General features: G+C 38.2%; 1 protein-coding gene across 1 annotated transcript; it reads right to left on the minus strand.

Moving 5' to 3' along the window:
* Positions 1 to 2,412: 2,412 nt before the first annotated feature.
* Positions 2,413 to 16,124, minus strand: LOC106941178 (protein sidekick-1-like). Its single transcript, XM_015024120.1, has 9 exons — positions 15,896 to 16,124; positions 15,671 to 15,808; positions 15,431 to 15,592; positions 14,017 to 14,142; positions 13,376 to 13,540; positions 10,990 to 11,127; positions 9,174 to 9,294; positions 8,963 to 9,092; positions 2,413 to 5,414 (listed from the first exon to the last, which is right to left on the minus strand). Exons 1-9 carry the CDS (start codon positions 16,107 to 16,109, stop codon positions 5,109 to 5,111), a joined length of 1,500 nt encoding a protein of 499 aa, XP_014879606.1. The 5' UTR covers positions 16,110 to 16,124; the 3' UTR covers positions 2,413 to 5,108.
* Between the last annotated feature and the right edge of the window lie 434 nt (positions 16,125 to 16,558).

The raw sequence follows: 16,558 nt of genomic DNA on the forward strand, positions 1-16,558 counted from the left end.
ATGCTCAGACGTGTTTGATGATGTGTTTGAACATGTCACAAAATAACACAAAGCAGGAAGATTAGAGAAAATCCAATTTAAAAATGGAAAAAGCTTTTACCAATTTTAACAAGTCACAATGTGTGACATCTGTAAGAATGTCGGCTCTGAGTGCTCTCCCTTTGTTTGCACTTATACTGAGGGGTTTAATCAGAGTCAATAGGTTGTCATGCTAATCAGCAATTTATATGTCAGGTGTTTTCCTGTCTATGTTTAGGGGCAAAGTTGATGAAATTAATTTGTGAGGGATTAACTCAGCCTGAGCAGATTAGCTCCTTGTTACTCACTTCATGTTTGATCAGTGGAGAAACTTCTTCTCCTGTTTAAAATAGCCTCACCACGTCAGGCCAGCTCAGACACAGCAGAAAACCATGTACATTGTTTCCATAATCAATTTTGTTTGATAGTAGGATTTGATAGTAGGAAAAATGAAGGCATATTTAAGTATTTCTCTTGAATATGCCAAAAGAGACTGCAATTTTTTGAAAAATGTAAGATTTGGCTTCAGTTGCACAGAAAAATATCTCACTTACAGATACAATCTGACGATCACATCTGCTTGCTGGCATCAATACCATACTGCCATGAGTTGAAGGATTCTGTTTTCTTCTTGTGGTTTTGTTCTGTTCCACCCACAGTCTAATTTGCTTTTTGGTATTTGTGTGTGTGTGTGTGCATGATTATTTCTCTGTGTTGCACTCCTTGGTACTTAGATGTTTAGTCATATTCAGTTTAGTTATGGCCAATACCTGATCCCTGAGTGTTATGTCATCTCTTCACCTCCATCTCTCAGACGATGCTCCATCATAGCTCTTCCATATTTATTTAATCAGTCTCACTTACTCCCATTGCAGCAGATGCCCCCACCCTTTACCTCCCACAACCCCTGATTCATTGATTGCCAGATTTCCATTTCTGTTTTCTTTCATTAAAGGAAAGTGGTTCAACACCAACACAAGCCCACCATAACCTGGAAGCTGCTTCAACACCATGGTCATCATCTACAATCCAGCAAGTTCTACATTGGGTTTACTGAGGCATTGGGTTTAATGTTTTTCTTGTACACTGCACAAAGTGGATGGAACTCTACTTCACCTCAGTACAGCTAGATGATAGGAACTTTGACACAATTTGGTGTCTAACAGGACAATAATCCCAAACACATACCCCAAACTGGTTTGAAAAGCAATACCTGCCTTGAACCTCTATTGAAGCTTCAAAGCAGCAACTCTTCATCTCCACCACTTATTGTTGTTTCTTGTTCCAAATCAACTACCTGGGTGGAATATGCCTGCAGTCAAATTTCCAGTTTGTCCAGTTGGAACCCGAGACGTTGCAACAGAGCCATCTAAAATCCCAGTAGTCTCGTAGATTTGGGTGTTCATGCCGTAGGCTTACTCTTAGGTTTAAGTCATCTCTCCTCTTGTTGTTTAGGGACAGACATCAGCAGGAAAACACAGAGGGTCCTGGTAAAAAGCTCTGCTGATCCGCCTCTGTCTGCAAACACACTGCATGTTGTGTTTTCACTCGGTTAGCTCAGATTGCTTTCAGTTCCAGGATATATTAAAGATGAAAAAAAGTAAAAGTGACCAGCAGAACCTTTAGAGTGATGATGGTAGTTCTGGAGTCTTCCTCTGTATCAGCTTAGGGAAAGAATTTATTGAGAGCTGAAAAAAAAGAAAAATAAAACAAAGCACTTTTTTTCTTGGTTGGAAGGATTGATTTAAAATCCTTCAGGCTAAACTAATCTCTTGCCAGATGTGGGAGACACATATAAAGTGTTGAGAGCACATTAAAGTTCAAGAAGAATACACTTAATTTAAATGCAAAGAGAAAAAAAGTTCTTAATGTCAGAGGTTTCAATAATTAAGTTCCACCTTCCGGTCACTCAGGAATAGCTAATCAATGCCAGTAAATCTGGAAACTTCATTTCATTTAGCTGCTGTGAGAGTAATAAATGCAGGGTAGCATTTTCACTGATTTATATTTACTATTAATTATAGATGGAAAGTTCCATGTTATAGACTATCAAACAATAACTTAGGCATTTTTCATTTTAGTACTTTGATTTTAAGTTTAGATGCATATTTTTGTTATTCTTGTGTAATCAAAGTAGTGATTGCACTTTTAACTCTGAGACTAAAAAGCAAACACCAGCATGGTGATAAGTGCAACATTTTTCAGTGTAATTAGCTCTTGCCTCATTGTTTAATAATTCAGTTACCTGTTCAACATTTCTTTCTGATGTGTCTTTCCTCTGTTACTCCTTTAACTTTTCAGAACAACAGTTTTACTTTGATATCTTGGACCACATCTGCAATTCTGTCTATGTAATAATGTGCACTTCCTTTTTACAAACTCACTAACACGCTGTTATACAATGACCATTTATTCACACTGTATGGAGCTGAAAATAAACATGTCAGAGTCAGAAACACTGCTGCTTGGCCAGAGAACCTTTAAATCAATCAGAACCAAAAACTTACAGATGGATTTTGTTTACATGTGTAGAAACAGATCAGAGAGTATCAGTCACCTAATACCTGAAAGTTAAACCAAGGTTCAGCCTGTGGGAGCTCCACCATTCAAATCTGAACAATGCTCAACAAGCATCTGTAAACTTGCTCCCTCCTCTGTCCATTTTTCTGGATTTTTTAAAAATGTGAAATCAGACCCGTTTTCCCTCCATCAGCCAATGCACTTCCTGCTGTGTTCTTTTTATGCTTGAATCAAACTAAATAAACATCAGAACTACATAAAACACAGAAGTAAAAAGGGCTTAAATGTACAAAATCCATCTTAAAAACACAAACACACACACACACTATGGCACATGTTGCTGTGCAGTGAACTTCACAGATATTAGCCAGGCTTAGTGAGCACAGAGCTGTTTCACACGTTAGCTTGTAGGCACGCATGTCGCACCCAAAACCTGGACAAACAAAATGACATCTCAGCAAAATGAAGATGAAATGTTTGGGGCTTCAGCTCAGTGCAAGCATTATGGCTTAGGAAGCTGCGATAAAAGGAGGACAGGCAGTACACAGTAAAAAAACAAAAACAAAAAACTAATTTTTCCATATATACCTTGTAAAAGTATTAATATGTCTAACATTTTTAACATTTGTGACATTAAAAGCACAAACTCCAGAGGTAGGAGGTTAGGGGTTGGACAAACATAGAATAGTACAAAAAAGGGTAAATGATGTAAAAAATTTGAACAAAAATAATTTAATTATGGTGTGCTGTTTTTATTTTTTTATTAACCCTCTTCACTCTGATACCCATAAATAAAATCCAGTGTCAAATACTTAGTAAATGTAGTCCACCTGGGAGTAATTTCTTGTTAGTATAAATGCATGAAGACCAAAGAACCCAGCTGACAGGTCATGGAGAAGCTGTGGAGGAGTTTAAAGCAGGGTTGGTTTATAAAACAATCCCAATTTTTGAAAAACTCACAGAGCTCTGTTCAGTCCACCAACTAAAAATAGAACCAGCATAGAGGCCAAAGCAAACCTGTGGATGATGTCAGATGATCCCAAAATTTACATGTAATGTAAATTGTAAATATAATGTTTAAATAAACCCAATTCTAGTGATGTTCGGATGTTACTGTGTAAAACAATGTCTCAACTTCATTGGAATGTGTTGCAGACATCAAATCCAAATAAGTGAACATTAGGAGAAAAAAAAGTTTACCTGTTTGAACATTATTGTGTCTTTGTAGTGAATTGAACTGAATATAGGTTGAAACTTCATTGGAGTTGGGGTTATAAGACAACTAAAACTGCACATCAACCTGAATGCACTCACAGGACGGTGGCAGCATTATTTTTTGGGGATGCTTCTCCAGCAGAAACAGGATAGCAAAAAAAGGGCTAGGGTTAGCCTCCCAACCGCACCTCCCTAAGCAAACATCCAGAGCTACAACACATGGTTTAGATCGTGTCTTATCATGAATGGCTCAGTCAAAGTCCAGATGTAAATTTAATCCAAGACTTGAAAAGGATGTTTACAGCTGCTCTCCATCCTGTCTGAGCAGCAGATGTTTTTACTACTTTTAATCTGTAGATTTGCAAGTTGTGCAGCTGTGGCTGCAGCAAAAGTTCTGATGCAAGGAGACTGAATACAAATGTGTAGCACACTTTGTTTTTCTTTGAGAAGTTTGCAAACTATCCTTTTTCTTTCAATTTTCCAAGTATGCACCACTTTGTAATAGTCTGTCATACAAAATCCTAATAATACAAGCTGAATTTTGAGGTTGCAATGTGACAAAATGTGAACATATTTCAAAGTACTGTATTTCAATTCAAAAATCACTATCCCAAACTGCTCAACGCTCTGACATTGCAGGTAAGTGCTGAAAAACATCTGCTCATGCTCACTCTCTGTCCATTTCAGATTCAAAAAGCTGTGATTATCAAACATTTTTCTCCTTTCTTCTCTTGCCTGCTGTGGTATCTGAAAGCTGGCAGCGCTGCGTTTGTGTGCATGGATCAGTCTGTGGAAAAGAAAAAAGCTGCTCACTTGTGTGTAGTTTTTTTTTTCCCCCCCACAGCCTTTAAGTTCCCATCTCTCAGCTGGAGATGCTGAAATAGTGCATCAGAGATGGTGTTAAGTGGGGACTTGTACACTTAAGTGTAGGTACAGAAAACAGACGAGAAGTTTTGTGCAGAAGTTCCAGCTTCCTTTAGCTCCAGGGGGGGTCTTAGCAAGACATTAATGGGCTCAACACATAAATACAGTCGTTACGGCTCTCTGTGGAGAGTCTCTGGAGTAGACAGGAGTAAGCTGGTGAGAATTTGTGAAAAATGAGGATGTAATGGTGCATTTAAGCACACTAAGAAAAAGAGCACACACTGAACACAGGGTCTTCATGAGCAGAGACGAAGGCGAGTAAGGAGTGTGAGTTTAGTTCTTTGGGGCATGACGGCTCCTTTGTTCCCAGTTCCTTCAGCCCAAACACATGGCAGCACCCCCTTTCTTCCATGTGTGGGTGTGTGTGTGTGCATGTGTGTGTGTGTGTGTGTGTGTGTTTGTGCATTTTTGTGCAAACACTGTCTCTAGAGTCAAACGAAGGAAGAAAACCCTGTCACAGGAGTGCGTGACCCCGGTGGGTTGGCGTTGGGATTGATGTGTGTGTGCGCGGGCTGCCCTGTGGGTGTGTAAGCTCCCCCTGCGCTGTGCTGTGTCACCACCGTCTGATAGTAGGGCTCTGTGTCAGCGGTGGCACACTCGTCGTAAGCAAAAGGACTCCCTGTCCCTTTGAGGCCTTTGGGCTGCCGTTTCCAGGAGTTGTAGTAAGTGGGGTCGCTCATGTAGTGGTTGACAAAGGAGTGCTTTGGCTGTTCATCCTCGTAGTCGCTGTCCGTTAGCTGCACACAAACAACAGGATGCTTTTCAACTTACCAGTTATGACAGGAACAAGAGTAAGACAGGAAAACTAAATTACTGGTACAGAAAAAAATGCTATTCTGTGATATTTTCCTGCTATTTTAAAACATATTTGAATCTCTATAAAAAGCAGGCTTCCAAATACGTTGAGAGGATCATTGGCTCAAGGAAAAAGTGAAGAATAAACTCCGTCTCAACACATCTGAGCTGCTGCCCTCTGGAGGGCGCTAGAGGCTAATTAAAACAAAGGCAAACCGACACAGAAAACTTTTCTCCAAATGATGGCTACAAGCTGCTGTTAAAATCTAAAGAAGAAACTTTTGTCCCCTCAAAGTCATAAACATGTTGATCTCAATCATCTCAGTCTGTCTCTTCAAACAGACTTCCAACATAAAGCATCAAGTCTCTCTTTAACTACTTTTTATTACATTACCACAACAAACTCCATTGTATTATACATAGATTCTGTGTGACAAAACAACACAAAGTTGTGCTTAATTTTAAAGTGAATATAAAAAATTTAAAGTGGGATCACTCTTTAATCTAATATCTGTAGATAACATCCAAGACAACAAACTGAGTTTAAAATGTATAAAAAAGATAAAAAAATAAATAACATAAAATAAAATAGAATAAAATAAAATAAAATTAAATCATTTTTTAAAAAGCTACATAAGTGGTTTATTTATATAGTTAGAGGCAATTCACAACATGTCACCTCAATCCAATCATACATTCTAATTGACCCTAGTCACCTAGCAATGCAGTCAACTTCAGCCTATAATTCAAACTGGTAAAGTTTTCTATCATATCTTTATATCCACAGCTCAGGTGAATTATCGTTTACAGAATGATTGTTTATTCTGCAATTCTGGCCTTCATGCAGAATGGATAGAATAAAGTCAGGATTGAAAGAAAGAGCAAAAGTCATGTTTGAGGTTTGGCACAAGGAGTGTTGGCCAACTTAGTAGTAATTCGAAAGTAATTACTGATTACTTTCCCAAGAGAATAATCCAGTTAATACTTTACTGATTACTTATTTTAAAAATAATTAATTACTTTAATTACTTTATTTAGTTACTTGTTTTTGTTTGGCTTGTAACTTAATGTACATTTCATCACAAAAAATGTAATGAAATGCAAGTCTGATTTGAAGAATTTTCTTCTGCACATTCCATGATAAAGAAAATCAAGTCTCTCTTCTGTTAAACTATATTTCTTCCTAACCATGCAAAGCATAATTATTTTTGTGTTTGCATTCTTTCATTCAAAATAGATGTAAAATACAGTGATAATATAAAATAATTTAAATTGATATCTCCTGACTGTCCTCTGAATTAGTACCATTTCCATCTTTTAACAGTTTTTGAAGTAGAGAGAAGACTAGTAATGAGTTTTAAAAAATCTCTTTTCACCTGTTTAGCAGGAGAGGGGCTGTCAGAGGTTTGCCCTGTGGAATCTATGTGGTAGCTGCAATGGTCAAGTCAGTGAGAGGGTCTGGGGGCTCTCGGGGCTACTGTTCAAATATGAAGTAGAATTTTCACTAGAGATAAGTTTTCTTCCCACACAGAGCGAACAGCTAATGATGGCGCTTCCAAGCATTAAACGCTACATTGTTCTGCTGCACTCTGTACTGTTTGCTGCTGATTTACGCTTTGGTTTGTTACCATGACCAGTGATGACGCACACACAGACATGATTGTCATGAGAGGATTACAAACAAAATCACAGTCTGCTTGTGTGGAGTAACAGTAATCTAATGACTTTTTTTTTTTTTAATTGTAGTTCCTTATTTTACTTGTTACTTGAAAAAAGTAACTGGGTTACATTAATACTGACCACAAGTCATGTTGGGATACAGCAAACAATGTGGGAGAATGTGCTCTAGTCACATGAGACCAAACTTGGTCAGTCAGCCAGCCATGACTTCAAAAGAAACATTAAAAAGCCATATTGCAGTTTGCAAATGCACACAGGGACAGTAACTTTCATTTTTGGAGTCATGTCCTGATCTGTTTGGCCATAATGTTTCCACATTTGGATGAAAACATCTAAAGACATCAGCCCGGAAGTTAAAAATTGGTCTTCCAAATTAACAATGTTGCAAAGCATTCAGACAAAGTGGTTTAGCTTCAGATAGTGAGAAACAAAATGGCGCATGTGTCTTTCTATTCTGTGAATGTAAACTTCTGGTTTCAACTGTACATCTCAAGGAAAATACACAGAAGTTTATGGCATGTCAAAGTTCCAGGCATGTGAACTATACTAAAGTGTGAGACTTGTGTAATATGATACATATCTATAAAAGATGCAATATAATCAGCACATATGCTCTATTTTCATTATGCTGTATTTGTCTAATATAGTAATGTTTAGATTTTTTTATTATTCTTTGAAGTCCTTTTGTTATATCTGGAATTTAATTTTATTATATACAATGATCAGAGATTATTCTATTCTATTCTATTCTATTCTATTCTATTCTATTCTATTCTATTCTATTCTATAAAACCAAAGTTACAGCACAGCAATATAATACCACAACAAATATCTAAAATAGCCTTCTAAGAGCTATATTCACTGAGATTAACCTGGCTTTTTTCAGCTTCCTCTGTTGGACTAAAAGCTTTGTACGAGTCAGAGCCTGTTAGCAGAGCTTCATGTTGTTTTGCCGACTAACCCTTTGAGGACTATAATAAATCAGATCAGTCATGAATCTATATTTCTCTTTTCAGCTTTTTTGACAGAAGACATGCTACACAAACTGAAGACTGAAAATACTTGTCACTTTCTTTTGACTGTACACCTCAGACAATATCAGACAGATTTTCTTCCAAATGTAAAGTGCTTCCGAATTGTAAGGATCACATCGATCACAATTGTTTGGTGACATGTTACAGTGGTTTCAGAATTTTCAGTAAATTTTTTTTGGTCATTTTGAAAGTATGAACACAAACGTTCCAAGTGAATTTATGGCAGATACATTAGCAGTTTATAAATTTCAAAAGTAAACCAGAAAAAAAAAAAAAGGAAGGAAAGATGGAAAGAAAGTAGAAAAATAGATGGACAAATGGCTTGACAAATAAAGGGCAGATTTAGAGAACAGAATTTGGAATAAAGTGGGGGAAAACAAATATTTTCCCTGCTTTTCCAGACTTGTTAGAATACTTTATATCATATTCTGGATTCAGCTCCGTGAACTCAGTCCAGAACCAAAACTGATTGAAGCACAATGTGAAGGATTAATCTTTCTCACTCTACAGCTATTCGTTTGCTCCTTTCTTAACAGTAGTAGAAACATAAACTCTGAGGAATTAACCTACACAATCTGTAGATAAAAAGACGCCAGTTAAAAACTAGTGATCAAATATCTGGCACTAACCAACTGATCTTCATAAGTCAGACACACTGGTGTAAAATTGTGGCACATATTGAGACAAAGTTACACCAAACAGAAACAGGAGGAGCTTAAACTGAGGCAAACATTGGAAAGCCACATCCATAAAGACAGACTAGAAAACACAGATACCTCTGATTCAGAGACCTCAGTGGGTTTCTCTGTGAGTGTGGTGCTTTCAGTGAGCACTGCTCCGTTATAGTTGTTACAGATATCTTCATCAGAATAGTGGAGCCCACCTGGACTGGGCCTGGGTGGAGATCTGGACACAAATTTGGATGATGAAACTGTTATTTTTCTTCCAATGAGGATTAGTGCTATGTAATCCTCTGAGAGAGCTAACCTGTTCCCATTCTTTTTGAGGAAGGAGTTCTTGGTGTTGAGTGTTCTGCTGTTTAGCTCCAGAGAAGTAAAACCACCGTTGTCGAGGGTTACCGACTCCTCCCCTGGAGTAATGTGCTTTCCTGCAGGAATATAAGAAAAAAAGAAGGACATTTGAAGAAGCTGGTCCAATAGATTACTGTTTCTATACAGCAGGACATCAAGTTTTTTTAATTCTACCTCCACTATTCAGCTATTTTTATACATATGTGTTGAAACTGTCACCATGTCCTGACAGTATGGAATGAGACAGAAAATATGTGAGAAAAAAAATCAAGTTCCTCTGCCTCCTTCCAGTGCTCCCAGTGCTAACTAGAAACAACCAATCAGAGGCAGGAGGAGGGGCTTACCCCAGTCAATCACAATCTCATGTAGCACTGCTCATCCCCCTTGCTCTTTGCTATGCTGCAGCTAGCAAGGAATGTCATGAATGGATTAGCAGCATTGACTGACAGCACTAAGGCCTTGCTGCAGCAACAGCAGCTCAAGAAGGAGCTGGAGGAGATCAATCTTTTCACAGATTATCTGTGAGCAGACTCATTCTCACAAAAAAATAAATTGCAATTAAAATAAAAGGTTGAATAAATCCCCAAGTCATAATTTCTTATCACATAATGTAATCATCTGTTTGACAAATTTTATTCAAAATTATAGAAAATAAACAGCCTACAGTATTATTACTGTATTGCTTTTACATCTAAAATAAATATTTCTCAGTTAGTCTATTGTTACAACCAAACATGGATCCTTTTAAGGCAGAGGGTGATTAAGGACAAAACTTTTCTTCTTTCTGTTAAGCAATTGCAACAATTATGTTAATTTCCTCTCATCTGCTATTATGTCGGAAAGTTAATCAATTACAAATTTCAACATAAAGAAATAATTCACAAGCACCCTGACAATGCTAAGAAAATCCAAGTTAAGTAATTTTGTGCATCTATTAGTTTAATTATCAAGCTATTTATGTTGATTAGATGTTAATCAATACTCCATGCCTTTCTACTTCTTTGGGCTATAAAAGTGATGCCTTTATAACACCACATGGTATTCTAGAAAAGGGAAATGTGTGTTGATTTTCAGAAGTGGCTAACTTTACGGTTAAATATAGTAATTATAGTCAATATATTAACATAGTACAGCAATTAAAGATGTTAAAATAACATGAGCTGTGACAAATAAGACTAGACGAGGAGCAAAAGTCAGCTTTCCACTGTTTCAAAGAGGAGGATGGAATATAAAATAAATCTTCAAAGCTCAGGATTGAAGAAATGCAGCAAATGGAGTTAGGTTCAACTAATCTCCATCATTTATTTGGCTTTGGTTCAATTGAAAATATCTTATTAATCTCAAAGGAAAATTAAATAATAAAAGTGCAAAGTGATGTAGCTAGTCCCAAAACTACAAAAAGTCTGAGTAGATTTCTGTACTAAAATAAAAGCATTTAAGAATAATAAATTAAAGTAAGGAAAACAAAAATCCAGTCAGATGTTTGGGAGTGGGCTCTGTCCTGATTCATCAGAGTGAAGGAACAAGGTTACACCTCTCAGCTCAACAAGCAGCTGGAGGCAGTTTTACAAACAAACACGTGAATAGGTGCCCCAAAAGTGTCTCAGCTTTTCAGTGTCATAAAAACAGACGATTCTGAATCACTATGTTTAGGTAATGATGCTACTAAAGCTGACAGCGTTTTGTCTGAAGAATAAAAATAAATGGACAAACATCATCTGCACAATTGTGGCACCTGAAAGACTTAAAGGTTGAATAAGAGAAGCACAGACCTGTACCACAGGCCTTGTACTTGGTGCTGTGTCCATGCAAGAGCAGAGTAAAGACCAGGACCAGGATGAGGATGAGGCCCACCAGAGCCATCACCAGCAGGAACCACCACTCTTCATAAAAAGGACGCTCTGACAATGCTGCACGCAGAGAGATGGATTAGGACATTAAACATGTCTGATTTATTCTTGATTCTATCGAACATATAATGCTACAAAAGTGAATTTAACAATATGCTTGCTGCAATATTTGCTGGTCTATTTTGTATACGGTCACAGATGTCAGTTTAAAATTTCAAATGTATACACATTTAAAGAACCTCAGTGTTTATTCTTAACTCTTTAGTGCAAAAAAACTGATTGAAAATCAATTTATTCACTGCATGTTTATGTCTGTCTGTGTAAGGCTGAGATGGAACTGCACATAAAAACATCCCTTTAAAGCAGGGGTGCTCAAGTCCAGTCCTCGACAGCTACCATCCTGCAGCTTTCAGATGCTTCCCTGCTCCAACAAACCTGAATCAAATGAATGGTTCGTTATCAGACCTGTTCAGAGTTGATCCTGGTCTGTTGGAGCAAGAATGCTTCTAAAAATTGCAAGATGGTAACTCTTGAGGATTGGACTTGAGCACCCCTGCTTTAATTATTCAGACTACCAACACAAAAGAGACACAATCAAAACTGACTTATTACCCTGCGATAACTCAGAAATAGTCCAAATAGTTTTAATAAAAAGTATTTTTTTATTTGTTTTCTTCTTACGGAAAATTTCTGTTTATATCATAGGTTTGTGGTGCATTTCTATCCAAAAGAAAAAGATATAAAACTTCAGATATTTCACAACGAGATATTAATATGCATGGAAAAACCTCACAAAAGCCTTATATTATAGTAGAAAGTACAATGGCCACCGTAAGAATGGCTTACAGTATTCAATTATGCCTCATGAACTGATCAGTACATTATTGTGAGGGAACGCAAAAGAAAAAAAAAAATCCCCATCTCCCAACTTGGCCATCTGTAAAACAGAAAAAAAATAAAAAGCTATACCCCTGGGATAAAACAAAGATGGAAAATTACCCAGCCACACATTACTATCAAGAAATTATTTAAATACCAGTCTCCATAATATAATTGCAAAAATATTTCAGATAATTTGTCATCAATTCTGTGAATTTATATTTTCTTCAGAGCAAAAGCTGTCCAAACATCATAGTAGACGATGCTTTGCAATTTGTGAAAAAAAAAAAAAATCACATTGATGTACTTTTCCCCCAAAATTATTCAAACAAATCATTGTGGCAATATACTTATATTAAAGATCCAAGTGACTCCAAACCACTTTTAATAGCAATGGATACCAACATCAGGGCTTTTGCTGCTCCAGCATAAAAAAAGTCTTTTGTATTTACACTAAATGTCCTTTTCTGACATTAAAATTTGCTTAATGTTCTGAAACACATTAGTGGGACAAAAAGAAACAAAAAATGTCAGGGGGAAATTTTTTTAAAAGGGCAGTATTGTGTATTTTCCAGGCATAGTGCCATATCATGGCACAATCAAGGAACTATGCTGCCGTCACTTGTTATAAAAATGCTATGCCTATCAAATATGACTTAAAAGAAATTCAACTTCATAATTTAATGCCTTGAAATTGGGCCTTTGTCTCATTAAAAACTCCTGCTCTTTCTGAAACTCAGGAACTCATCACAACATGGCTCCTCTATTAACCCTGAAACAACGTTTTTGCCAAATGAAATCAGACTTTGCAGATGCACAGTTCCATCAGGTGTTTACTAATTGCTGCTAGCCAGTCTGAAGGAGGAAGTTGCGGGGAGGTCTGCTCTTTGAGGAGGTACAATTGCATTCAACTATTCAACTGCATAAACAGTTGAATGGTTGCCGTGGGAGATTTGAAGGATTTCTTAAACATGGATGAAAGAAGGGAACACTCCCGGTATGTTTTTAATGAAGGATTAACATTATAACCTCATGTAAAGCACAGAAAAGTAATTGACTTTACATAACTTTGCCCCTTTAACAGCACAGTAGTGTTTTTTATTTTATTTTACACTCATTCAGGATATTGTGTATTTAGAATACAAAAAGTAAAATGCTGCAGCAAATCCTTTGAAAATAAAGACAACTCTAAGTGTCTGTTCCTCTGATCTTTTCATCAGAAGCGCTAACTAAATGTTGAAAGATAACTGATAAGCATCTGAGGTTAGATTTCTGTTTGACCTGTTACACAGGCTGCAGCTGAAGCAGTTCTGCCTTTACGTAGAGGCAAAAGCCCAATCACCTCAGTATCGTCCTGTTCTATGCTGCATCCATCAGGCTGGATCTACTGTAAACTTTCCCAGCATTATCTCCAGTGGTGTGTGTTTACCAGCAAGAGCCACGGAGGGTGCGCTTGGCTGTCCGTAACCATAGCGATTCACAGCAATGACTCTGAACTCATAGCTGACCCCTGACCTCAAACGCTCCAGTGGCACGGAGACGGACCTGCTGGCTGGAGGGAGGAGTCGGATGAAGGAATCCCAGACTCCCTCATCTACAGGAATACAGGTTTCATTAACACAAGTGGATGGATAGAACTGTTAGCTGTGAGTAAGAATGATACATTTTAGATGGTAACAATATTGTGGTGGAGGCAGTAATTGCTGTTACGGTTTTTAATAAAGAGGCTTATTCATTGTTAGCAGAAGAAAAATTCAATCAAAGACTACAATTGCTCTCCTGCAGAGTGGTGAAGCTCTTTCCTTTCCTGCATTACACACACACCTACACACACACGCACCCATGTGCCCACACACTCACACACACACACGCACGCACGCACGCACGCACGCACGCACGCACGCACGCACGCACACACACACACACACGCACACAGATCTTTAATTGTGCCTGACTTGATTTGCACCATGGGATATGCAGAGACTTGCCACTCAGAACAGTTTAGTTTGAGTAAGTAAAAGAATCAGTGCAGACAGTGCAAAGGTCGAAGCAATGAGCAACAGAGCTCACCTGAGGGACGCGCCTCCACAACGTAACCAGTAACAGGAGCTGCACCCATGTCTCCCTCTGACCAGTGGATGGTGAGAGCAGATGATGTCTTGGTGATAGACATTTCCACCGGTGGCCCAGGGGACCCTTTAGTATCAAAAGAACACATTCACATGTAGACATGGTACTGATTTGTGTTGTTTTCCTGGGAATCAACCCACAGAAATTAGTTTAATCCTACCTATAATTTATTAGCAATGCATAATACATCGGCACTAACATCACTATCGACTGGTATTAGTCATTTTTTAACATATCAGTATTGGTCCGATAAATAAAACTGGCCTGATAATAACAATAAGTATTAATTTCCACTTTGTTTCCATTTGTGTCAGGAGGGGAAGGGGCAGAGGTTGGTACTTCACGTTTGGTTCAATACAATTCAATACATTATCCTGTGTTTCTTTAGATAGAAACCTTTCAATATGTTGAGTGATTAACTGAGCATACTGCACTGTTTGATAACTAGGATCAATTGGAATGTATATGTGATTAAATTGAAATATTTTTTTGTAAAATGCCTTGAAATGACATTTGTTGTAAACTGGCACTATATAAATATAGTGAATGATTAATTGTACTGGCCAAAACCTTGTTGGACATTTGTAAGGAATGCTGAAAACAAAGAAGAATGGAGGAACCAGTTTAAATGAGCAACCATTTCTGCCAAGAACAGGTCAAAAATAGCCCAGCCCAGCCCAGCCCAGCTTATCCGGGGTCAGGTTGCGGTGGTAGCAGCCTAAGAAGGCTCTTTCCTTGTTCCAGCTCCTCCAGGGGAATCCCAAGGCATTCCCAGGCCAGCTGAGAAAACATAGTCCCTCCAGCGTGTCCTGGGTCTTCCCCAGGGTCTCCTACTGGTGGGACGTGCTCGGAACACCTCACCAGGAAGGCGTCCAGGAGGCATCCTAACCCCAAGCCACCTCATCTGGCTCCTCTCGACGTCAAATACCCAATTACACTTAATTTCTGGTGTGAAGTAATGTTAACTTTTGGGAGAGTCCAGATTTGAATCTGAAGGAGAATCCAAAATGGAAACTAAAGTCTCCTCCTTATTTTATTTTAAAAATAAATGTAAAATAAAATCTGCTGGGGGTATGAATAATTTTGGACTTAACTGTATACCTTGGGACCCATATTTAAAGGTTACTTGTATGTAAACTTTATACCCTTATATTGATAAAAAACATATATTTTTGCAGGTAAAGTCAAATCTTAATTTAAAAAAAAAAATTCAGCTGGTGATAGTATCTTTTGGTGTTTTGCTTAACAAAACACCAAAAGATACTTTGAATGTTTAATACTCTAAATAAAATAATTTGAGTTGAAGCAAAGTCTAAAGTGACAACATGTAGAGATTTCTGTCAGCTCTGCTCACCTTTCACAGGTCGAGCTGTGATGTTTGCTTCCACTGCTGATCCGTAGCTGACTGTGAGAGCTTGAACCCCAAACATATACGTTGCTCCTTTGATCAGATCTCGAACTTTTAGCCATCGCTGCCAGCTCCCTTTCACATCAACTGTCACCACTTTACTCACTCCTGCAGATTTTTGAGGAGAAACCACTTTGTAACATCAGACATGCCCTTCAATGAGTGAGTGTCTGTTTTTGTGCATACCTTGTACAGGAGCGGTGGGCTGATAGATGACCCGGTAGCCTTCTACTTGTCCATTGGGAGTGAGTGGAGCTCCCCAGGACACGTTGACACTCCCCCCCGTCACTTCAGAGAAGGTCAGGTAGCTTGGCTGGCTGGGCGCTGCGGAACAAACAGACCAGGGAGATCAGAGAACACGCTGCCTTACAGTTTAGTTTTCAGGGAACTGAGTTGTAACGAAATTCCTACCAGACTGCAGGGTCCGTGCCCCGCGGGGGTCACTGGGAGGTCCATCCCCAGCAGTGTTAAAGGCAGTCAGTGTGACCATATATGGTGTATAGCTGGTCAGGTTTGTGAGGTGAACACAGGTATCTGGGACAAAAATCACCTTCATCTTCTCAGTCTGGTTCTGGTTGTCTCTTTCCCAGTAATGAATCTGGAACACAGTGAACAATAGATTCATACTGCTGCCGTTCCAAAAAAACCTTGTATTCAGCCTCATTCAAACTGAAAACCCTAAATATAACTCAGTGCAACCAAGTGCTTTAAAATTCACCTAAATTGTAAATCTGTGTGTAATCTAGTTTTAAGGATAAATCCAACTGTACAGTAAAGGTTACCCAAATTTGGGTCCTCTCGTGAATGACAACCTATGAATGACAGGTTAAACAGCTCAATCCAGCTCAATCCTTCATATGGAAATTTGAAGAGCATGGAACAACTAACTATACGTTAAGTGATAAAACATCTACATTTTTTATTGTGTTTACACGGCCCTAGTGTAGCCCAGACATAGTAAAGAGTAGACCTCAGATTGACTTCTCGGGCACAGGAAATATGGCGGTCATCTTGGAGCGGTCGTCCCTCCTACTTGGCTAAACCACAACAGCACTGCAGGAAATCAATGGATCA

Source organism: Poecilia latipinna, unplaced genomic scaffold, assembly GCF_001443285.1.
Source record: "Poecilia latipinna isolate Pla-1442-1.1 unplaced genomic scaffold, P_latipinna-1.0 Scaffold3530, whole genome shotgun sequence".
Taxonomy (NCBI): Eukaryota; Metazoa; Chordata; class Actinopteri; order Cyprinodontiformes; family Poeciliidae; genus Poecilia; species Poecilia latipinna.

Coding starts and splice junctions, on each gene's coding strand:
- LOC106941178 (XM_015024120.1), bottom strand. CDS start 16,109: ATGAATCTATTGTTCACTGTGTTCCAGATTCATTACTGGGAAAGAGAC. Junction 13,541..14,016: donor TGTGGAGGCGCGTCCCTCAG/GTGAGCTCTGTT, acceptor GTATTCCTGTAG/ATGAGGGAGTCTGGGATTCC. Junction 9,295..10,989: donor GTACAAGGCCTGTGGTACAG/GTCTGTGCTTCT, acceptor ATATTCCTGCAG/GAAAGCACATTACTCCAGGG.